We start from the raw sequence: 24,454 nt of genomic DNA, 5'->3' as shown, positions 1-24,454 counted from the left end.
GCAAGAAGTTCTATTAGGCTATTCCATGTTGTGTGATGTGATCATTTATTAATTTTTCTAACAAAACATTATTTGATTTTCAATTCTATGTACACGTGTATTTTTAATCTATTTTAAACATAGATTTTCCTTTCTTTTTCTGCCATTTTATGGGAAATTTTATTATAAATTGTATATCATTTTGTGTGCAAATTGAGGGCGTTATTTACATATATTCTAAGTTTAATTTAGCCCAATAATATGAGATATACCTTTCATTTCATGATGAAAAATCTTTTTAAAATTCGTTTCTATTTGTTACTCATTTTTCTCATGTTTTAATGTCATTATACAAATGTCTACCCCTGGTAAAGATGCAAACAAAATTTAAGAATAGCGCCATCGGTGTTCAACGTTACTTTAAAATTAATACAGTGGCACGGATATCTGGATATCCAGAAAATACTAAATAGGGGGTGTGCATTTATGTTTTGGAAAAACCCATTGCGTTTGCCCCTTAGTTTATACTTATTTTCTTTTGTCTCTGGGTTATATCGTGGAATTAATTAGACACTTTTTTGTTCTATCATTGCTGCAGGTGAAGAAGACCAGCTCAGCGAACAAAGACCACAAAAGAAGCCACCAAATTCCAAACTAGGTACAGTGATAAAGACGTACATTGGTCACGACGTCGCCACATATCTGACGTATAATTCACCAGCTGGAATCTACATTCTAGAAGTCAGAAGTCCTGAAGACTATGCAAGTTTTCGAATTTACTCAACGACGACACCAGAGTCCGATCATGTATACCCAGAATTGCCAACAGATCCTAGACTCGATATCACATCAGCAAAAAGAAATAAAGTCTCTTTAGCATGGAAGGCAAGTCCGTCAGACACTTTATATGGTCAACCAATCAAATACTGTGTTGCTATGAGTACAAGAAAGAATTACCACACATGGTGTAGTGTGGAGGCACTTGTTTATGGTGAGGAGCCTGATGTTATACCGACACATTCTGGGTTTGGTTTTGAAGGTGAAAGAGAAAACAGACGGAACTTAAGAAAACGCAAACGTAAGAATAAAAAGAATCGAGATCGTAAAGCACGGAGAGGAGAAAATGGCAAAGAGGATGACAACCTTGTCGTAGAATGTGTTGGGAGCAAAACTTTGCACACATTCACAAATCTGGAACCGGATACGAAATATTATTTCGATTTATTTGCAGTACATGAGAGTACGAATAGGAGCGCGACATACTTGGGTACGTCAATTATAACGCGAGAGAAAAAGCCAAAACAGAAGACGAAGATATTAAAGGACGCAAAATTAATAACTTCAGCAGTGCGCAGAACACAACCTATTAAAAGTTTCACTTTTAACGTTGGTGCAGAAATGAGTGACGTACTAATAACAATACAGCCTTGTACGTGGCCTGTAACACTAGAAGTTTACAGAGCTGAAGAACAGATCCGCTCTTCAAGAGTCAGAAATCTTAAGAATTTCTCTGTCAAAAATGTAGAAGGTGAACTTACAATTGCAGTGAAAGGTGTACAGAAAAGGACCTCACATTTCCGCTTATTTGCAACTACAAAAGCATCTAAGTATCCTTTCCCAAGTTTACCAGACGATCATAGGATAAAGGTGTTTGAAAATTTGCGTGAATGTACATCAATTACCTTAGCGTGGTTAACAACAAGTGAAGTATCACAGTACTGTCTTTATATGAGAAAGGACCTAGATCAGTCATCAAGACAAGAAACGTCAGCGGAATTAATAGAGACTGATAACTACTGTCAAGCGCCAGAAATGAGAAAGAAAACTGAAAAAGTTGTATGTCGTACTGTTAATGGCGCAGATGCCGAAATGGACGTATTGACTGAAACGGTTAGAGGTTTAACAGAAAATACAAAATATGTTTTTGATGTGTATGTAAGTAGTTATGGCAAACAAACTCTTGCTTACAGAAGTGCAAAAGCTAAAACGAAGAAGAGGTGCTGACACTGAACTGATGGACTCGTATACCATGACATAGAAACACTGGTTAACGCCATTGCTTCATGCAGGAACTATATCATGTTGTAGCGACGAAGTCAGTGTCATAAGTAGACCTGTACTGTGTGGAGAGTCTCCAAGATCTGCGGTCCTGGGACGTAGCACATATAGCTTTGTGTTACATAGCTGCAGGTTGGTGTTCATTATGTTGATGATTATTTTATTCATCTCTTCGAACACCCAAGTTGTTTAGCAGAAATAGTACATACATCGTTTAAACATCGCCCGTGTTTCTTTCAAGCATGATTTAACTAATAATTATGTAGCTGTGAGCAAGATGTATGTGCCCTAAATGGCATCGCAGCATTATTGTCCTTGGTGATCTTCACCAAGAGCAGGTTTGTTACCGGTACCGAGTGCAACTGGTGTCAGCTGTCAGCGGTAAGACTGAGGTATCACTGAATCTGAAACGTAATGCGTTGCAGTGTTAGTACCTGAAGTGAGGTGAGGCGAGGGTTTATAACTTAAACGCAATCACAAGTGAATCTGACCATGGTTACCATGGTTACATTGATCATGAATTGAACCCTCAGAACCTCAAGCTCCAGGAGTGTATCTTTGAAGACGTCGATCTGCTTTCAAGAAGTTGAAGTGAATGTATGGGAAAAGAGGTTTGTTTCTATGTGATTTCACATAAGGGAAACAAAGTTTCGGCTTGAACATGTTTGAAGCCGTTTTTAAACCAACCGTGTCTAGTCTTTCAACACTTTTACTGACGTGGTTAACAACTGCGTAATTTCGGTAATGGAAATGTCGTCTTCTCAACAAAGTGCGACTACTGTTTGTTACCATTGTTTAAAGCTCATCTAGTATGTGGAAATTGTGATCACGGTCTAGAGCCGGTCCCTTATTTTGATGTAATATTAAATATATAGTTATTTTATTTTTGTGTCAAAAAAACCGAGATGTAAATAATATTATTACGTGCACAGTGCGCACTTGCATAATCTGATGAAACAATGCCTCGATGTTTGAAACATTTGAGAATTTGTATTATTGGGTTTTGTTTTTTATGAGAATAATTGTTGCTTTGAAGTAATAGCTTACTGTTTTTACAACTGACAAACATAAACATGAGGAGATACTGCTTTTATTTATTTTTCTCGTCTTCATGTTTACTGTGAAGTAGCGATTTACTGAACGGGATGTGAACCATTTTAAATAACTTTAATGCTATTGTAAGTAGCTATATTGCTTGCTCCCTCAAGCCAGTCTCTTTTATGATATCACATGTCATGTCATGTACTGGACATAAATACCCGCATTAGCCTTTTCGAGATATGGCGGACACAATATGATGGCGCTGCACAAAGTGCGTAAAGTCTTTTGAATTTGCCGGGTTTACCCAGATTGAAGACTGCCCTCCTTTTGTGTACGCCATACTTCAAAAAAGGCTAATTGTGGTTATCCTGCAAACATACTCACCAACAAGAGAGTAGATATGCAACATCACAATTGTTATGTGTCACTGGCTTGAGTAATGCAAGCAAGTTTGAAAAAATGTTAATGTAAATGTCTTATTTTAATATCAATTTGTACTACCTGCACTGCCTCTTCAATAGTTATAAAAATTATAATACAAATATTCAAAAGAGCTGTTCGTACAATGTCGTATGTTCTCAAATTGCAAATATTGACGATCTGCGAACTAACCAAAATAATGTTCCAATAAGGTATGTAGTGGCCTGAGTTAAATATAAAGCTTCTAAAGCATTAGAATCGCCCTCACTAAGAGGGACGTATACTTGACACGAAATCCACTTGGTCCATTCTTTACCACAGTATTATGAAAACAGTTGTTGCACGTAAATGCCTGGTCATGAAATGCGTAACGGATTTGTGCCTTACGCGTTGTATTGGGAGTCCATTGCCTGTTACGCATTTACCGCGCATTCTTTATGGCACAATACAAGCTAATACAGACCACAGATATTGCATAGATTGTAGACTGAATCCGCGAGTCCTCAATACGTACGGTCACTGTATTGTGCTGCCTGCTGGCTGGTGAGAAACGGCCATTTTGATGTTTGCCAGTTTCGAGAGAGGGGCCGGGGGAGTAGGGATATTATATTGCCCCCATTCTCTAAATAGTATAATAGTGACCTGATCTTAAGGTGGCCGCATCATCTTTTTCAAAGGCATTATAAGCACCTTCGGTAAATAGTATGCTATAAGAGAGAATGATCATAATAATTAATATAAATGTCAATAGTTTTTCAAACAGGTTTGACGTGTTGGTCTATGTGTGAACAGCTTTGTTTTTGTTTCAACTTTATTTTGGGTAAAAACACATCATCACTTCTGCTGATGAATAATAAACAAATTCGCATTTTCTTACAGAGGTATGCACAATCGTATCTCAACCTTGTTGTATTTGTTGAATTGACGATGAAAGTTTGAAATCTATAAATTTATTGTTGAATTGACATATTTGTGATTTCCGTATAATGACGACTATGACTATAAACCGTCCCTCCCTAACATCTGAAGTGCCATACGCGATTCGCCGAGCGCGAGTAGCGACCAAGACAAAAATGGTTTGCACTGCAACGTCGCCCTCTGCCGTCAGAATAATTCAAAGGAATGAGGGCGGTTTATAGTTGCTATTCGTCAGTTTACGGTAATCATACCGATATGTACTGTGATATGAAAATGTACAATTGTACCTCTTATATTATGCCAATATTATGCCAATTTTTCACACTGCGCACCAAATGTGACATTGTAACGGCTATTGTGTATATTTCATTGAATGAAGCCCATTTACATATAACAATGCGCAGTGTGAAATATTTTTGTATTATCATAATTATTATAAGTCTGACACCAAATGGTTTAAAAACCATTTGCATAATAAACGTAAACCTATTGTTTAAGGTGTCGGCATCATCTAGCTGAGTCTGTCTTTGTAATCTCAGCGTTATCGATGGTTAAATGTTAGAATCTATTCGCTATAGGCCTAATGAAAGACAGACATAAAAAGACTAGTTCGCGTCTGCAATTCTTTCAACTAGATAGAAAATGCCGTACTGCGCAGGTCAGCAATCAATCACGGCGCGCCTTTGCCCTGACGTCAGACGCGATTTAGTCTTTTTTTATCTAGAAGTCTGTCTTTCATTATAATCGATAAGTTTTTTTGTATTTAATTTTCAATTACCAAAGGACACATATAATGACCCGTTCCTACAAAAGCTTCTTGACATTTTGATATACATTGTAGCTGTAAAGATATATGCTTTTAAATGACACCGAATTTGTATTTGTACCATGTATAGACCATTCCCATAGTTGGCACCTTCTTGCCGTTGATGGGGTGAATGGTCAGAAGAAGATGTGACCAATCGTTGTTTGGATGTAAATGTAATTCGGACTGAAAATAAGGCAAATAATATATCTAATTACACAGCACTGAATGGGATCCAAAATGATTCAAGAGCCATTAAGGGTCAGTCACCCACCTTTGTACAGTATTTTTTGTGGGGCCTGAGAGCACATATCGAATTGCATTCTGAATACGAAGCATGTCTTTCTGATATCAAATAATTTTGATTTTTTTAAATTCGCGATATAATACACATTTTATGGCAAATTATTAAAAATTGATATTTTTGATACTAATAATAGTCGTCGAAGTAAAATTGATCTATCTAATGATATTTACTTAAAGTGTAGCTGGGAGGAAAAGCCGACGATCATTTTAAAAGTTTGACTTTTCGTATTAAAGATATTCATTTTGTTCCCAAAAAGATCTAAAAATATTTGGGTCTTTTTGGGAAAAAATGTGTATCTTCAATACGAAAAGTCAACATTTTCAAATGATCGTCGGCTTTTCCTCGATATATCTGATGTGCACCCATGTACCACAAAAAATACTGTGCAAACGTTGCTATCCGATCCCTTAAAAAAACCTCTTTGTCTGAAATACGTTTGTGGTTTATAAGTTGGTCTATTACAGGTTCCACGGCCAATGGACGTAATACTGAAAAAAATTATTTCAATTAATGATATATATCTTTTAAAGGTGTGCGGGAATAATTTCGTTTTGCCGACATATTTCATATTTTGTAGAGTTGGGTATACGCTCGTAGATAAATTCAAGATAAAACTAGCCCTACTGTAGGGCCTTTTAAACGCACTATACCCCGAGAACCGCAGTTCTCTGGATATAGCCAGGGTCTATATAGCGTAGTTTTTTTGATTGCCACGGTCTAAAGGCCCTATAGTAGAGTAGAGTAGAGCTAGATAAAACCTTCTTGAAAAATCCAACATAATCTGTTTAAGTTGCAATGTTATTTGACCACTATAGGCCTAAATGTCGTAATTAAGGACCGTATTGATAAAGCACAATAATAATGTATAGCATTTTTAATTACTGGCTTCAATTCAAGATCAAAAGGATGCGGGTTCGAACCTCGGCGACGTCGTCGTGTTGTTTTCCTAGGCAAGACGTTTTTCCATGTATTGCTCCTCTACACCCTGCCCCGGCCTATGTATACTGGTAAACAGACTTGTTGTGCAGAAGTAATGATGAACCCCAGTAAGATATAAAAACACAGCAAAACAAAAGCTAATTAAATTATTTACAAAAATACATTGTATTTAATAATCAGACAATGTAAACCCATGCAATGTCATAGTATTACCTTATGTGTGCTTTGTGAATATGAAAACATGTCTTAAACGTTGTACATCTTTCTGAAAGGGTACAAAATCTATCAAATTTAAATTATAATCCTTATCCTTATTAACCTGATATAATTTAAAAGTTTACAAATTTAAAAGTTAAAATTGGTATACTTAGTTCTCTGAGTTGATACGATAAACAAATTTGAATCTTTAACCAGAGCAGCCAGTTAAACGTTGAAAAAACCCTTCGTTCATTCAATCAATCAATCGTCCGCTCTTCTCCAGTGTGTCTCTGTGGCTCAGTTGGTTAGAGCGTCGTGCTATAGACGAATCCAACGAGCCAAGTGATGGTCAGAATTCAGTCGGCCATTACTGGGTCCCGTCTGCACCAAACTGGTGTTGTTACTGTCCAATTGGGTGGATTCCGCTTAAAATTGATGTTGAATTGTATTGTGTTGTAAACTTTCATCATTCTTTTGTCTACGTGTAACACGGATGATAGAATGCAGTTTAATATCCTCGCCAAGGCCACATTATTTCACATTTCAGGTGGAATAGTCTAGACCTAAGGGGGGACCCAGCTATGGCTGCCATTGAGGTGTAGGATTTTGGATGTATTGGATTCGTCTATAGTATTACAGGTGTCGAATATGGCCATACGTGCTGTTTTTTGTGTTGTTTATGTGCATTGGCTGCTCTGGGTAAAGATTAGAATTAAGTTGTTGCTCATTCAAGTTGTTCAATTTCAGCTTTCAAATTGATCAAGAAACTAAATTTAACCTCGGTGATCCTTCATCGATATCATGAATATCAACTATAATAATTTCCATGTAACTGCGAGTATTACACCTATGCTGAAAGAGAAATATTTGTGTTTGTACGCCATCTACCAGTCACAATGTGTCAGGATACCATGCTTCACTGACCGTTACATTGAGGGCAATCATACATTGTTCATAATGTACAGAACAAAGTAAAAAATAATGCATTTTACCCGCTAACTTTGCGATTTATTCTTAAAATTCCACTTTAAGCAAAATAGAAAGGGACTGAATCATTTAATTTTTGTATAACATGGTATTTATTATTTTGGAAGGTAGTTAAGCAACTAATTGCTATACCTTTTGCTCGTTGGCAAGACCTTTATGGGTGCACACCAGTAAATAGCTCCCATTGACTTGCTGTACAAACAGGGTCCAGGAAAACGTCATTTTCTTGACTCCAGAGCGACTCAGTTCTTCAAAACTTACCCTTTCTGCAAGTCGAAGGTCAGATGAAGTCATCTATTGTAGAAATTATATACGGAGTCCAGCATTTTTTTCCAGAAAAATGCCGACTAGATCACCCTATAGCCCATACAGCGTACGCCACCTTACGAATAGCTTGGTGTTTCTGAAATGTAACACATTTTGAAAGTTTAGCCAAATTGTAATAATAAGTCAGATCCTGCTCATTTTTCACAGACAATCTATTTCCCAGGCCTAAATGAGGATTAAATATGAATCGGGGCCTAATAGTTGGGTTTTAAGCCTTTTCTAATGGATTTAATTCAGTCACTGATTTTTTTCTCCCAGGGTGTAGGAGACTTTTATTTACTGGTGTGCACTCTTATACGTGTGCTATACACATTAGAAATGAAAACATAAGTAAATAAAATTATGTACGTGTTGTTTCAAAGTTGTTTATCGTAGTGTTTATATTACGAAAAATATATTGAAGAAATTTTCTACGTCTGGTCTTAAGTCTTCACAGTGACCAATTACATATTTGTATCACTGAGTGTAAAGTATTCATTAAAAATTGTTTCTAAAGTTGATAATAAACAGCTACGTATTCATACCAGTATTTGATTGTGTGTCGTCTGACAGTTTTGTTATTGAGTCGTCAAATGTTCAATTAAAGATAATGTCAAAACTAAAGCCATATTACCATATTATTTGCTGAGGAGGACCATATTATAACATTTGCTGAGGAGGACGCCCTCAATATTCTTCAAAACTTTGTTTTTTTACACAATTATAATTATTGTACTTTATTAAACCAACATACCCTGCAAAAATCATGACCCTAGGTGCTGTAGTTTTGTCAAAATCTGAGATTTTGAATAAAACGCAGGAACCGTCGTTTTATTATTACGATGGAAATATTAGTCGAACGCATACGCGATGTTCATAACACAGTACGTACATGGCGTGCGGACGGTGAACACGACCGTATTGGCGACATCGGCACTGGTCTTTGCTCAGTTGTTCGGGTCAAAATTAAAAGTGGTTATATCTGACAGTAAAAGCTAACATTTTATGCATGAAAATGTTATAATATAACTTTAATAGTCACTACCGAAGAATTTCAGAGAGACGGGAAATCCCGGGCAGGGTGGAGGTAGTGAGGTACTTAACACTAAATGATCATACGGGTATGCTCTCCCTCGGAAAGACCCCTGTTTTTGGACAGCAGCTAAGTTCCGAAAAATCTTCAATTTTACCAAAACATAGCACTGATTCAGAAAGACACTTGAATTTCAGCTTTCAAAGACCGAATGGCCCCCTTTTACCATGTTTACTGATATACACCGTCAACTCCCTCAGGTTCTTATTGTCAACATTGTAACATATCTAAAAAGATTTATTACTAGCAGTCAGTGGAGGGCGGCAGTCTATTTCAAGATATGGTCAGGAGATGAATAGGCGTATAATCAGCCTGGTTTCGAAATTTACTATTAGGTCCCTTCAAAACAAAAAGACTAGTTCGCGTCTGCAATTCTTTCAACTAGATAGAAAATGCCGTACTGCGCAGGTCAGCAACCAATCACGGCGCGCCTTTGCCCTGACGTCAGACGTGATTTAGTCTTTTTTTTTTATCTAGAAGTCTGTCTTTCATTATAATCGATAAGTTTGTTTGTATTTAATTTTCAATTACCAAAGGACACATATGATGACCCGTTCCTACAAAAGCTTCTTGACATTTTGATATACATTGTAGCTGTAAAGATATGTGCTTTTAAATGACACCGAATGTGTATTTGTACCATGTATAGACCATTCCCATAGTTGGCACCTACTTGCCGTTGATGGGGTGAATGGTCAGAAGAAGATGTGACCAATCGTTGTTTGGATGTAAATGTAATTCGGACTGAAAATAAAGCAAATAATATATCTAATTACACAGCACTGAATGGGATCCAAAAATGATTCAAGAGCCATTAAGGGGTCGATCACCCACCTTTGTACAGTATTTTTGTGGGACCTGAGAGCACATATCGAATTGCATTCTGAATACGAAGCATGTCTTTCTGATATCAAACAATTTTGATTTTTTTTAAATTCGCGATATAATACACATTTTATGGCAAATTATTAAAAATTGATATTTTTGATACTAATAATAGTCGTCGAAGTAAAATAGATCTATCTTATGATATTTACTTAAAGTGTATGTAGCTGGGAGGAAAAGCCGACGATCATTTTAAAAGTTTGATTTTTCGTATTATGTTCCCAAAAAGATCTAAAAAATGTGGGTCTTTTTGGGAAAAAATGTGTATCTTCAATATGAAAAGTCAACATTTTCAAATGATCGTCGGCTTTTCCTCGATATATCTGATGTGCACCCATGTACCACAAAAATACTGTGCAAACGTTGCTATCCGATCCCTTAAAAAACCGTCTTTGTCTGAAATACGTTTGTGGTTTATAAGTTGGTCTATTAGGCTTCGTATCCATAGGCTTTTCCCTTGTGGCTTGTGCCCTTGTTCCGTGTTCACTTTTTCCCATGTGACCTGCCACACAGACAACTTTTGTTTTGCTTAGTGGCCGCTACGGTTCGTTGTCTGTGTGGCAGGTCACATGGGAAAAAGTGAACACGGAACAAGGGCATACGGCACAAGGAACAGCCTATGGATACGAACCTTACAGGTTCCACGGCCAATGGACGTAATACTTAGAAAATTTATTTCAATTAATGATATATATCATTTAACGGTGTGCGGAATAATTCGTTTTGCCGACATGTTTCATATTTTGTAGAGTTGGGTATACGCTCGTAGATAAATTCAAGATAAAACTAGCCCTACTGTAGGGCCTTTTAAACGCACTATACCTCGAGAACCGCAGTTCTCTGGATATAGCCAGGGTCTATATAGCGTAGTTTTTGGATTGCCACGGTCTAAAGGCCCTATAGTAGAGTAGAGCTAGATAAAACCTTCTTGAAAAATCCAACATAATCTGTTTACAGTTGCAATGTTATTTGACCACTATAGGCCTAAATGTCGTAATTAAGGACCGTATTGATAAAGCACAATAATAATGTATAGCAATTCAAGATCAAAAGGATGCGGGTTCGAACCTCGGCGACGTCGTCGTGTTGTTTTCCAAGGGAAGACGTTTTTCCATGTATTGCTCCTCTACACCCTGACCGGCCTATGTATACTGGTAAACAGACTTGTTGTGCAGAAGTAATGATGAACCCCAGTAAGATTATAAAAACACAGCAAAACAAAAGCTAATTAAATTATTTAAAAAAAATACATTGTATTTAATAATCCGACAATGTAAACCTATGCTATGTCATAGTATTACCTTAGTGTGCTTTGTGAATAGGAAAACATGTCTTAAACGTTGTACATCTTTCTGAAAGGGTACAAAAATCTATCAAATTTAAATTATAATCCTTATCCTTATTAACCTGATATAATTTAAAAGTTTACAAATTTAAAAGTTAAAATTGGTATACTTAGTTCTCTGAGTTGATACGATAAACAAATTTGAATCTTTAACCAGAGCAGCCAGTTAAACGTTGAAAAAAGCCTTCGTTCATTCAATCAATCAATCGTCCGCTCTTCTCCAGTGTGTCTCTGTGGCTCAGTTGGTTAGAGCGTCGTGCTATAGACGAATCCAACGAGCCAAGTGATGGTCAGAATTCAGTCGGCCATTACTGGGTCCCGTCTGCACCAAACTGGTGTTGTTACTGTCCAATTGGGTGGATTCCGCTTAAAATTGATGTTGAATTGTATTGTGTTGTAAACTTTCATCATTCTTTTGTCTACGTGTAACACGGATGATAGAATGCAGTTTAATATCCTCGCCAAGGCCACATTATTTCACATTTCAGGTGGAATAGTCTAGACCTAAGGGGGGGGGGACCCAGCTATGGCTGCCATTGAGGTGTAGGATTTTGGATGTATTGGATTCGTCTATAGTATTACAGGTGTCGAATATGGCCATACGTGCTGTTTTTTGTGTTGTTTATGTGCATTGGCTGCTCTGGGTAAAGATTAGAATTAAGTTGTTGCTCATTCAAGTTGTTCAATTTCAGCTTTCAAATTGATCAAGAAACTAAATTTAACCTCGGTGATCCTTCATCGATATCATGAATATCAACTATAATAATTTCCATGTAACTGCGAGTATTACACCTATGCTGAAAGAGAAATATTTGTGTTTGTACGCCATCTACCAGTCACAATGTGTCAGGATACCATGCTTCACTGACCGTTACATTGAGGGCAATCATACATTGTTCATAATGTACAGAACAAAAAAAAAATAATGCATTTTACCCGCTAACTTTGCGATTTATTCTTAAAATTCCACATTAAGCAAAATAGAAAGGACTGAATCATTTAATTTTGTATAACATGGTATTTATTATTTTGGAAGGTAGTTAAGCAACTAATTGCTATACCTTTTGCTCGTTGGCAAGACCTTTATGGGTGCACACCAGTAAATAGCTCCCATTGACTTGCTGTACAAACAGGGTCCAGGAAAACGTCATTTTCTTGACTCCAGAGCGACTCAGTTCTTCAAAACTTACCCTTTCTGCAAGTCGAAGGTCAGATGAAGTCATCTATTGTAGAAATTATATACGGAGTCCAGCATTTTTTCCAGAAAATGCCGACTAGATCACCCTATAGCCCATACAGCGTACGCCACCTTACGAATAGCTTGGTGTTTCTGAAATGTAACACATTTTGAAAGTTTAGCCAAATTGTAATAATAAGTCAGATCCTGCTCATTTTTCACAGACAATCTATTTCCCAGGCCTAAATGAGGATTAAATATGAATCGGGGCCTAATAGTTGGGTTTTAAGCCTTTTCTAATGGATTTAATTCAGTCACTGATTTTTTTTTCCCAGGGTGTAGGAGACTTTTATTTACTGGTGTGCACTCTTATACGTGTGCTATACACATTAGAAATGAAAACATAAGTAAATAAAATTATGTACGTGTTGTTTCAAAGTTGTTTATCGTAGTGTTTATATTACGAAAAATATATTGAAGAAATTTTCTACGTCTGGTCTTAAGTCTTCACAGTGACCAATTACATATTTGTATCACTGAGTGTAAAGTATTCATTAAAAATTGTTTCTAAAGTTGATAATAAACAGCTACGTATTCATACTAGTATTTGATTGTGTGTCGTCTGACAGTTTTGTTATTGAGTCGTCAAATGTTCAATTAAAGATAATGTCAAAACTAAAGCCATATTACCATATTATTTGCTGAGGAGGACCATATTATAACATTTGCTGAGGAGGACGCCCTCAATATTCTTCAAAACTTTGTTTTTTTACACAATTATAATTATTGTACTTTATTAAACCAACATACCCTGCAAAAATCATGACCCTAGGTGCTGTAGTTTTGTCAAAATCTGAGATTTTGAATAAAACGCAGGAACCGTCGTTTTATTATTACGATGGAAATATTAGTCGAACGCATACGCGATGTTCATAACACAGTACGTACATGGCGTGCGGACGGTGAACACGACCGTATTGGCGACATCGGCACTGGTCTTTGCTCAGTTGTTCGGGTCAAAATTAAAAGTGGTTATATCTGACAGTAAAAGCTAACATTTTATGCATGAAAATGTTATAATATGGCTTTAATAGTCACTACCGAAGAATTTCAGAGAGACGGGAAATCCCGGGCAGGGTGGAGGTAGTGAGGTACTTAACACTAAATGATCATACGGGTATGCTCTCCCTCGGAAAGACCCCTGTTCTTGGACAGCAGCTAAGTTCCGAAAAATCTTCAATTTTACCAAAACATAGCACTGATTCAGAAAGACACTTGAATTTCAGCTTTAAAAGACCGAATGGCCCGCTTTTACCATGTTTACTGATATACACCGTCAACTCCCTCAGGTTCTTATTGTCAACATTGTAACATATCTAAAAAGATTTATTACTAGCAGTCAGTGGAGGGCGGCAGTCTATTTCAAGATATGGTCAGGAGATGAATAGGCGTATAATCAGCCTGGTTTCGAAATTTACTATTAGGTCCCTTCAAAACAAAAAGACTAGTTCGCGTCTGCAATTCTTTCAACTAGATAGAAAATGCCGTACTGCGCAGGTCAGCAACCAATCACGGCGCGCCTTTGCCCTGACGTCAGACGTGATTTAGTCTTTTTTTTTTATCTAGAAGTCTGTCTTTCATTATAATCGATAAGTTTGTTTGTATTTAATTTTCAATTACCAAAGGACACATATGATGACCCGTTCCTACAAAAGCTTCTTGACATTTTGATATACATTGTAGCTGTAAAGATATGTGCTTTTAAATGACACCGAATGTGTATTTGTACCATGTATAGAACATTCCCATAGTTGGCACCTACTTGCCGTTGATGGGGTGAATGGTCAGAAGAAGATGTGACCAATCGTTGTTTGGATGTAAATGTAATTCGGACTGAAAATAAAGCAAATAATATATCTAATTACACAGCACTGAATGGGATCCAAAAATGATTCAAGAGCCATTAAGGGGTCGATCACCCACCTTTGTACAGTATTTTTTGTGGGACCTGAGAGCACATATCGAATTGCATTCTGAATACGAAGCATGTCTTTCTGATATCAAACAATTTTGATTTTTTTTTAATTCGCGATATAATACACATTTTATGGCAAATTATTAAAAATTGATATTTTTGATACTAATAATAGTCGTCGAAGTAAAATAGATCTATCTTATGATATTTACTTAAAGTGTATGTAGCTGGGAGGAAAAGCCGACGATCATTTTAAAAGTTTGATTTTTCGTATTATGTTCCCAAAAGATCTAAAAATGTGGGTCTTTTGGGAAAAAATGTATCTTCAATATGAAAAGTCAACATTTTCAAATGATCGTCGGCTTTTCCTCGATATATCTGATGTGCACCCATGTACCACAAAAAATACTGTGCAAACGTTGCTATCCGATCCCTTAAAAAACCGTCTTTGTCTGAAATACGTTTGTGGTTTATAAGTTGGTCTATTAGGCTTCGTATCCATAGGCTTTTCCCTTGTGGCTTGTGCCCTTGTTCCGTGTTCACTTTTTCCCATGTGACCTGCCACACAGACAACTTTTGTTTTGCTTAGTGGCCGCTACGGTTCGTTGTCTGTGTGGCAGGTCACATGGGAAAAAGTGAACACGGAACAAGGGCATACGGCACAAGGGAACAGCCTATGGATACGAGGCCTTACAGGTTCCACGGCCAATGGACGTAATACTTAGAAAATTTATTTCAATTAATGATATATATCATTTAACGGTGTGCGGGAATAATTCGTTTTGCCGACATGTTTCATATTTTGTAGAGTTGGGTATACGCTCGTAGATAAATTCAAGATAAAACTAGCCCTACTGTAGGGCCTTTTAAACGCACTATACCTCGAGAACCGCAGTTCTCTGGATATAGCCAGGGTCTATATAGCGTAGTTTTTGGATTGCCACGGTCTAAAGGCCCTATAGTAGAGTAGAGCTAGATAAAACCTTCTTGAAAAATCCAACATAATCTGTTTACAGTTGCAATGTTATTTGACCACTATAGGCCTAAATGTCGTAATTAAGGACCGTATTGATAAAGCACAATAATAATGTATAGCAATTCAAGATCAAAAGGATGCGGGTTCGAACCTCGGCGACGTCGTCGTGTTGTTTTCAAGGAAGACGTTTTTCCATGTATTGCACCTCTACACCCTGACCGGCCTATGTATACTGGTAAACAGACTTGTTGTGCAGAAGTAATGATGAACCCCAGTAAGATTATAAAAACACAGCAAAACAAAAGCTAATTAAATTATTTAAAAAAAATACATTGTATTTAATAATCCGACAATGTAAACCTATGCTATGTCATAGTATTACCTTAGTGTGCTTTGTGAATAGGAAAACATGTCTTAAACGTTGTACATCTTTCTGAAAGGGTACAAAAATCTATCAAATTTAAATTATAATCCTTATCCTTATTAACCTGATATAATTTAAAAGTTTACAAATTTAAAAGTTAAAATTGGTATACTTAGTTCTCTGAGTTGATACGATAAACAAATTTGAATCTTTAACCAGAGCAGCCAGTTAAACGTTGAAAAAACCCTTCGTTCATTCAATCAATCAATCGTCCGCTCTTCTCCAGTGTGTCTCTGTGGCTCAGTTGGTTAGAGCGTCGTGCTATAGACGAATCCAACGAGCCAAGTGATGGTCAGAATTCAGTCGGCCATTACTGGGTCCCGTCTGCCCCAAACTGGTGTTGTTACTGTCCAATTGGGTGGATTCCGCTTAAAAATCGATGTTGAATTGTATTGTGTTGTAAACTTTCATCATTCTTTTGTCTACGTGTAACACGGATGATAGAATGCAGTTTAATATCCTCGCCAAGGCCACATTATTTCACATTTCAGGTGGAATAGTCTAGACCTAAGGGGGACCCAGCTATGGCTGCCATTGAGGTGTAGGATTTTGGATGTATTGGATTCGTCTATAGTATTACAGGTGTCGAATATGGCCATACGTGCTGTTTTTTGTGTTGTTTATGTGCATTGGCTGCTCTGGGTAAAGATTAGAATTAAGTTGTTGCTCATTCAAGTTGTTCAATTTCAGCTTTCAAATTGATCAAGAAACTAAATTTAACCTCGGTGATCCTTCATCGATATCATGAATATCAACTATAATAATTTCCATGTAACTGCGAGTATTACACCTATGCTGAAAGAGAAATATTTGTGTTTGTACGCCATCTACCAGTCACAATGTGTCAGGATACCATGCTTCACTGACCGTTACATTGAGGGCAATCATACATTGTTCATAATGTACAGAACAAAGTAAAAAATAATGCATTTTACCCGCTAACTTTGCGATTTATTCTTAAAATTCCACTTTAAGCAAAGTAGAAAGGGACTGAATCATTTAATTTTTGTATAACATGGTATTTATTATTTTGGAAGGTAGTTAAGCAACTAATTGCTATACCTTTTGCTCGTTGGCAAGACCTTTATGGGTGCACACCAGTAAATAGCTCCCATTGACTTGCTGTACAAACAGGGTCCAGGAAAACGTCATTTTCTTGACTCCAGAGCGACTCAGTTCTTCAAAACTTACCCTTTCTGCAAATCGAAGGTCAGATGAAGTCATCTATTGTAGAAACCGACTAGATCACCCTATAGCCCATACAGCGTACGCCACCTTACGAATAGCTTGGTGTTTCTGAAATGTAACACATTTTGAAAGTTTAGCCAAATTGTAATAATAAGTCAGATCCTGCTCATTTTTCACAGACAATCTATTTCCCAGGCCTAAATGAGGATTAAATATGAATCAGGGCCTAATAGTTGGGTTTTAAGCCTTTTCTAATGGATTTAATTCAGTCACTGATTTTTTCTCCCAGGGTGTAGGAGACTTTTATTTACTGGTGTGCACTCTTATACGTGTGCTATACACATTAGAAATGAAAACATAAGTAAATAAAATTATGTACGTGTTGTTTCAAAGTTGTTTATCGTAGTGTTTATATTACGAAAAATATATTGAAGAAATTTTCTACGTCTGGTCTTAAGTCTTCACAGTGACCAATTACATATTTGTATCACTGAGTGTAAAGTATTCATTAAAATTGTTTCTAAAGTTGATAATAAACAGCTACGTATTCATACCAGTATTTGATTGTGTGTCGTCTGACAGTTTTGTTATTGAGTCGTCAAATGTAATTGTGGACGTGTTCAATTAAAGATAATGTCAAAACTAAAGCCATATTACCATATTATTTGCTGAGGAGGACCATATTATAACATTTGCTGAGGAGGACGCCCTCAATATTCTTCAAAACTTTGTTTTTTTACACAATTATAATTATTGTACTTTATTAAACCAACATATCCTGCAAAAATCATGACTCTAGGTGCTGTAGTTTTGTCAAAATCCGAGATTTTGAATAAAACGCAGGAACCGTCGTTTTATTATTACGATGGAAATATTAGTCGAACGCATACGCGATGTTCATAACACAGTACGTACGGACGGTGAACACAACCGTATTGGCGACATCGGCACTGGTCTTTGCTCAGTTGTTCGGGTCAAAATTAAAAGTGGTTATATCTGACAGTAAAAGCTAACATTTTATGCATGAAAATGTTATATTATGGCTTTAATAGTCACTACCGAAGAAATTAAGAGAGACCCCGGTTTTTGGACATCAGCACAGTTCCGAAAACTCTTCAATTTTACCAAAACAGAGCACTAATTCAGAAAGACTCTTGAATTTCAGCTTTCAGACGTAAAATTGCTTTGTTTTTCAACCAGAACGGCAATAAAAACCCTTTGACAGTTTGCAGCTCCGAATGGCCCCCTTTTACCGATATACACCGTCAACTCCCTCAGGTTCTTATTGTCAACATTGAAACATAATTATCTAAAAAGATTTGTTACTAGCAGTCAGTGGAGGGCGGCAGTCCATTTCAAGATATGGTCAGGAGATGAATTGGTGTATCATCAGCCTGGTTTCGAAATTTACTATTAGGTCCCTTCAAATAGGCCTAAATTAATTGTATAAAAAACAAAGAATTTGATAGTTTATAGGGACAACAATATTCGTGCATTTAATTTTATCGTGAGTACTTTCCGTCGTTTTATCTTTTCTGTTTCTGTTTTAGTTTTCGGTTTTGGATCTTATTGTTATTTTGAAGTGTTAGCATGGTACGTGTGAACAATCCTTTTTATGTTTCATTCAGTGAGTTTGATCTTTTGGGCGAGGAGGACGTTCTGAAAGCCCTTAACAAAGCTTCCGCAAAGTCTTGCTTGCTCGACCCTGTGCCGACATGGTTTCTAAAACAAAATATTCATGTTTTTGTTCCTGTTATCACACGTATCATCAATGAATCCCTTCATTCTGGTGTTTTCTATTCTTTTGTCACACCCATTATCAAAAAATCATCTCTCAACTCAAATGATCTGAGCAATTTCAGACCTGTGTCCAATATTCAATTCATATCAAAACTTATTGAAAAACAGGCTGTTAAGTCTTTGAATGATCATATGGAAAGAAACAACCTGGGTGAAAAATTACAATCTGCTTATAAAAAGCACACAGCACAGAAACAGCATTAATGAGAGTTAAGAATGATAGCATGAAGTATATTTCCAACCACAAAAAATTAAAGGTGTTTTTCTAGTACTCCTCGATTTGAGCAGTGCTTTCGATACTGTAAATCACAACATGTTGATCAACAGATTACAGAGTGAAATTGGAATACAAGGTAAAGCTTTACAATGGTTCAGATCCTACCTGTCTGAGAGAACCAGCAGAGTTTGCATTGATTACTTTTTCTGACCTTGTTGAGCTCAAATTTGGCCTACCTCAAGGTTCAATCATTGGACCTCAGGGTTTTCTCTGTACATTTTACCTGTTGGTCGTATTATCAAATCATTCAACTTATCTTACCACCTGTATGCAGATGATGTACAGCTGTACACCAGCTTTAGATAATCTCGTTGTATTGATGCTCTTAAGGCTTGGATAACTTTAATAGCAAAAATTAGATTTTTGTGACCACTACTCCACACCTGAAGGGCTCAATGATACCGGTTGCTTTGAGGGTTGGTGACAAATCCATCTGTCCTTCAGATTCTGTGCGTAACTTAGGGGTTATATTTGACTGTCAAATGTCTATGTCCATTCACGTCAAGACCCTTTGTTATAACCTATTATTACGTACCAGCTTCGCAACATTTCCCGGATACGTCGGTACTTGGATTATGACACTTGTCATCTGGTCATAAGAGCCCTTGTCCTTTCCAAGATCGATTATGGCAATGGGCTCATACTGCAGTTACTGTCCGTTTTCCTATACACAATACACAGTGCTCTCACCATTGACGCGTGACCTGTACAAATGATGTATGTTGGGAGAATGGACACTTACCTAGTTAACATCACTGTGTGAAAAATAACCAGCCAATATTTTATTTATTCTCCAAAACTTCTAGCAAATATATTTCTCTAACATGACCTAAAATTACAGCTAGGTTAGATCACTGGTTAGCAAATGTTCTCAGTACAGATCCAAATAAGTAAAATTAGGTACTCACTAGAAATATTTCGATTCCTTCCAAAGGATAAGCGAGACCCACTCCAGACAGCAGAGGCGGTTTATGAAATTCCGTGTAAGAGCTGCCCAAAAACATACATAGGAGAAACGGGTCGCCTTTTGTATACGAGACTAAAAGAACATAAATCGGAAGCAGATAAAGCTAGTGAGAAAACTTTCACCAGAGCACAGAGGAAGGCGTCAACCACAGAAACCTACAAATCAGCCATAGCTGAACACACAGCAACTAATAATCACGTGATTGGGTGGGAGGAGGCCAAAGTCATCGACCAAGAGGCAAACAAAACTACCCGTTGGCTCAAAGAGGCCATCTGGATTAGGAGCAGAGGCAACACCACCATGAACAAGGACGAGGGGGCGTACAGACTTGATCGAATCTACGATCAGATCATCAATCGGCAAGCAACCCATGTGACGTCATCAAGATCAGTCACAAAGATTGCCGATAACAACTAGAAACACCACCACTCACCAAACCAGAGTGAACAAGATTCCTGATAGGAATATTTCTAGTGAGTACCTAATTTTACTTATTTGGATCTGTACTGAGAACATTTGCTAACCAGTGATTTATGAACGATCCTGATGAATTTGTTCAGAGCTAGGTTAGATGTTCAGAAATGGTCGCACTTTTGTAAAATATGAGTGAGGGCAAGGCATAGCTAGCCAACTCCCCGTGTTAATTGAATGGAGATTTGACCGAAAATATTGGTATCGGACCGCTCACTTCTGAAGGATGCCACAAAAAACGGTAAAAGCTACATTTAAATTATTCTAAATAGGTTCTAGAAAATAAAGTTTTGTAACATGTCCTAAATTTTTAGCTAATTTAGATGTTTGGAGAGGGTCGCACTTTTGTGTTTTGGGAAGGATATGTAAACGACAGATAACACCAAAAATATGAAGAAATTATTTCCAAACCGTGTTAAGTCAACAATCATTATGTTGCTCATTTTGAAGAATGCTGGTTAACAAAAAGCAGGTCTTTGTCTCATTTCGTGAACAAAAGTACACATACCATTGTTTCCTTTCGTTTCCTTTATAATCGGTTACCCAACTGAAGCTATAATACGCAAACTTTATTGCGATATCGCACATGAAAACAGTCACATGTGCACAGCCAGAGAAGATCCGATTTAATCAGTTGAGCTGTTTCAATGAGTGTTATCTTGGTTTAATAGCTTTTAATGGGGTTAAGTCCTGCAAAGGTCGAGATGAATTCTACTGTAGACATGACTGCATCATGTGCTTCTTGGTTGTTGTAAAACAGACATACAAAGACTAAAACGGATCCAAAATTGGTCTGCGAAGCTGATATGTAAAGCCCTCAAATATGATCATGCCACACCGTATACGTATTTTTAATTTGTAACATAATTAATTAATAACCCTAACTCTAAACCCTAACCATAAACCCTAATCCTAAACCGTAACCCTAATATAAGCCCTAACCCTAACTCTATTTTTTTCTGTTACTTTTTACCTCATAATTTCTCTCCTTCTTCAAGCCCTGCCCTCTTTCGGGGGCTAATTTATAGTTTGAGCTTATTGGATATCAATATTCGCGGATAGTGGTTCTTTTTACCTACCCCATCATTTCCCTCATTCTTCAAGCCCTGCCCTCTTCCCGGGGCTAATTTATAGTTTAAGCTTGTTGGATATCAATATTTCGCGGATAGTGTTTCTTTGTAGCCCTGCGGGGCAAACTAGTTGGATATCCACATTTCGCGATTAATGGTTCTTTTTACCCCCTAATTTCCCTCATTCTTCAAGCCCTGGCCTCTTTCAGGGGCTAACTTATAGTTAAGCTTATTGGATATTGATATTTCGCGGATAGTGCTCCTTTGTAGCCCTGCGGGGCAAACTAGTTGGATATCCACATTTCGCGGTTAGTGGTTCTTTTACCCCATAATTTCCCTCATTCTTCAAGCCCTGCCCTCTTTCGGGGGCTAATTTATAGTTTAAGCTTATTGGATATCAATATTTCGCGGATAGTGCATCTTTGTAGCCCTGCGGGGCAAACTAGTTGGATATCCATATTTCGCGTTCTTTTTACCCCATAATTTCCCTCATTCTTCAAGCCCTGCCCTCTTTCGGGGGCTAAGTTATAGTAGGTATGTCACAGTGGCTGCACAATAATTCTGCTACACTGTGCATGCAAGCATAACAGTGAATTGAAAAGGGCGCGCTTCAAATTTGGCCAATTTTAGAAAACATCCATGTCGATAAATGAATTTACTCATATGCTTCATTCATCCAAATTGTTTAAATTTTTAATATAATAAGCCTTTCCGAGGCTAACATCGGGTCCTCAAAAATTAAAAATTGTTTTGTTTAAGAGCTACTGCCTGTTTTTATGGATTTTTGAAGATCGCTCATAAATCAGTAAATATATGCCTATTGAAGTAAAGGGACCTACCACCATTTAGCTGAAATACTAATCTTTCTTAGCATGTAAATTATTTCCGTCGACAACGAATGAAGCACTCCCCTAAAACTAGTTAAAGCAAAACATTAATCAATGATATTTTTAGGGAGTAATTTTCCAAACCACAATAGCTCTAAGCCATTGTGTGTGTCCAAGGCCATACTATTTTTGTATACGCGGTACAGTAAGTTGGATGTTCCTTTTACCGATTGTCCTCCCATGTTAATACAGATGACAAAAAGTTAACTTAAAGTCTCATTGCAACTGAATTTTTATTTTTACTTTTCGGACTTGGTTTTGAGTTATGGTGACACATACCATGTTTACAGTAAAAATGAAAATTAAATTCAGACACCGTCAAAATGTCAAACTTTTATTTTTTTGTATTGTTTTTAAATAATTCTCGCTATTCACAATAAGGGCGCCGCCAGCGGTTTGCGATGTAATCGTGATGTATCATGGGAAAATCGTGATGTATCATGGGAAAAGGTCGACATCCAAGTCCGCGCAATACGAATATTACCATGCTATTACATAGGAACACGTGACAATATTTTTTAGTTTGTCAATATAACCGTATTACACGCAAATCGATAGAGAAAAAAATCAATTGTACACATTTCAAATCACATTATTAAGTATTATTGAGTATCGATTCGCGTGTAACACCTTTATTTTGACAAACTAAAAAATATTGTCACGTGTTCCTATGTAATAGCATGGTAATATTCGTATTGCGCGGACTTGGATGTCGACCTTTTCCCATGATACATCACGATTACATCGCAAACCGCTGGCGGCGCCCTTATTGTGAATAGCGAGAATTAACTGCAGTTCATTTATTCAACCTCATAACAGGATCATACTTAAAAGATTTATGATGAATGAACAGACGTTCATTAAATATTGAAAAAAAACCAAAATTACTCATGCCTAATTTGCATAATAATATCATAAATACATAATTAGCTGTAATTACCTAATTTGCATAATTAATCACTTTTTGTGTATTTTTTGTCATCAATTGAAAGAACTTTGTATACATATGTGTGCAAAAAAACCGCACCTTTACATCATGTACGGTTTTCTATTGGCATCAATTTTGCATATTAAGTAGCTGAACTTAGTCATTTTTTTAGATTTAATTTGTCTGCAGATTGGCCGAAATGGCTAAAATAGTATATTTGATTAATTTATTATAATTATTCAATGATGGATTTTTAAATTTTGGTTTCTGTAACGAAGTCAGGAAAGAGGCATTTAACATGTGCTATTTAAATTAACGCTGCTTTTTCAAGCAAGCGTCCAAATAAACCTTCAAAATCTCGAAATGTGCCAATTTTGTCATTACAGCCATTTGTGGCAGGATTTCATTCCATCTACGAGCATCTTTAAATTGACATTACATCACAATGCATTGACCGATTTCAATTCTGTTTTTTGATTTTTGATGCTTTAATAAAGCTTAATAATGTAGGAACATTAAATAACGCGTTTCTGCTGCGATTATTTTTGAGGTGATATACCTATTTATAGTTAAGCTTGTTGGATATCATTTCGCGGATAGTGCTCCTTTGTAGTCCTGCGGGGCAAACTAGTTGGATATCCACATTTCGCGGTTAGTAGTTCTTTTTACCCCATAATTTCCCCCATTCTTCAAGTCCTGCCCTTTTTCGGGGGCTAATTTATAGCTTAAGGGACCGTTCATTATTTCCACCGGAGGGGGGGCCGGGAGAATACATGGGGGGGTCAGATGGTTTTTGTCAGGCAAAAAGGGGGGGTCAGATGGTTTTTTAGTTATTGAAAGGGGGGGTCAGATGGTTTTGCATCTCAAAAATCCTGGAGCTTCCGGGGCTTCGCCCCTGGACCCCATCTGGAACATTGCCCTGGATCCCTGACCATTAGATTTGCGCTTTGCATGTCGGCCGACACTTTGGTCCTAGTCCGGACCTCACCTGTTTTTCACCTGCCACGGTGTGAATTGACATAAATTTGCACCA

General features: G+C 37.0%; 1 protein-coding gene across 3 annotated transcripts in view; it reads left to right on the top strand.

Annotated features, from left to right (window-relative positions):
• Positions 1-8,508, top strand: part of LOC140171160 (protein NDNF-like) — a 104,593-nt gene extending 96,085 nt beyond the window's left edge. For all 3 annotated transcript variants that reach the window (XM_072194349.1, XM_072194350.1, XM_072194351.1), the window contains one exon: positions 578-8,508. In XM_072194349.1, the coding sequence (XP_072050450.1) occupies positions 578-1,983 (1,406 nt within the window). In that variant the 3' untranslated portion in view covers positions 1,984-8,508. The remainder of the gene's footprint in view (positions 1-577) is intronic.
• The last annotated feature ends 15,946 nt before the right edge of the window (positions 8,509-24,454 follow it).

The sequence above is a fragment of the Amphiura filiformis genome, chromosome 15 (genome assembly GCF_039555335.1).
Source record: "Amphiura filiformis chromosome 15, Afil_fr2py, whole genome shotgun sequence".
NCBI classification, from domain to species: Eukaryota; Metazoa; Echinodermata; class Ophiuroidea; order Amphilepidida; family Amphiuridae; genus Amphiura; species Amphiura filiformis.
This window is presented reverse-complemented; position numbering and strand designations above follow the sequence as displayed.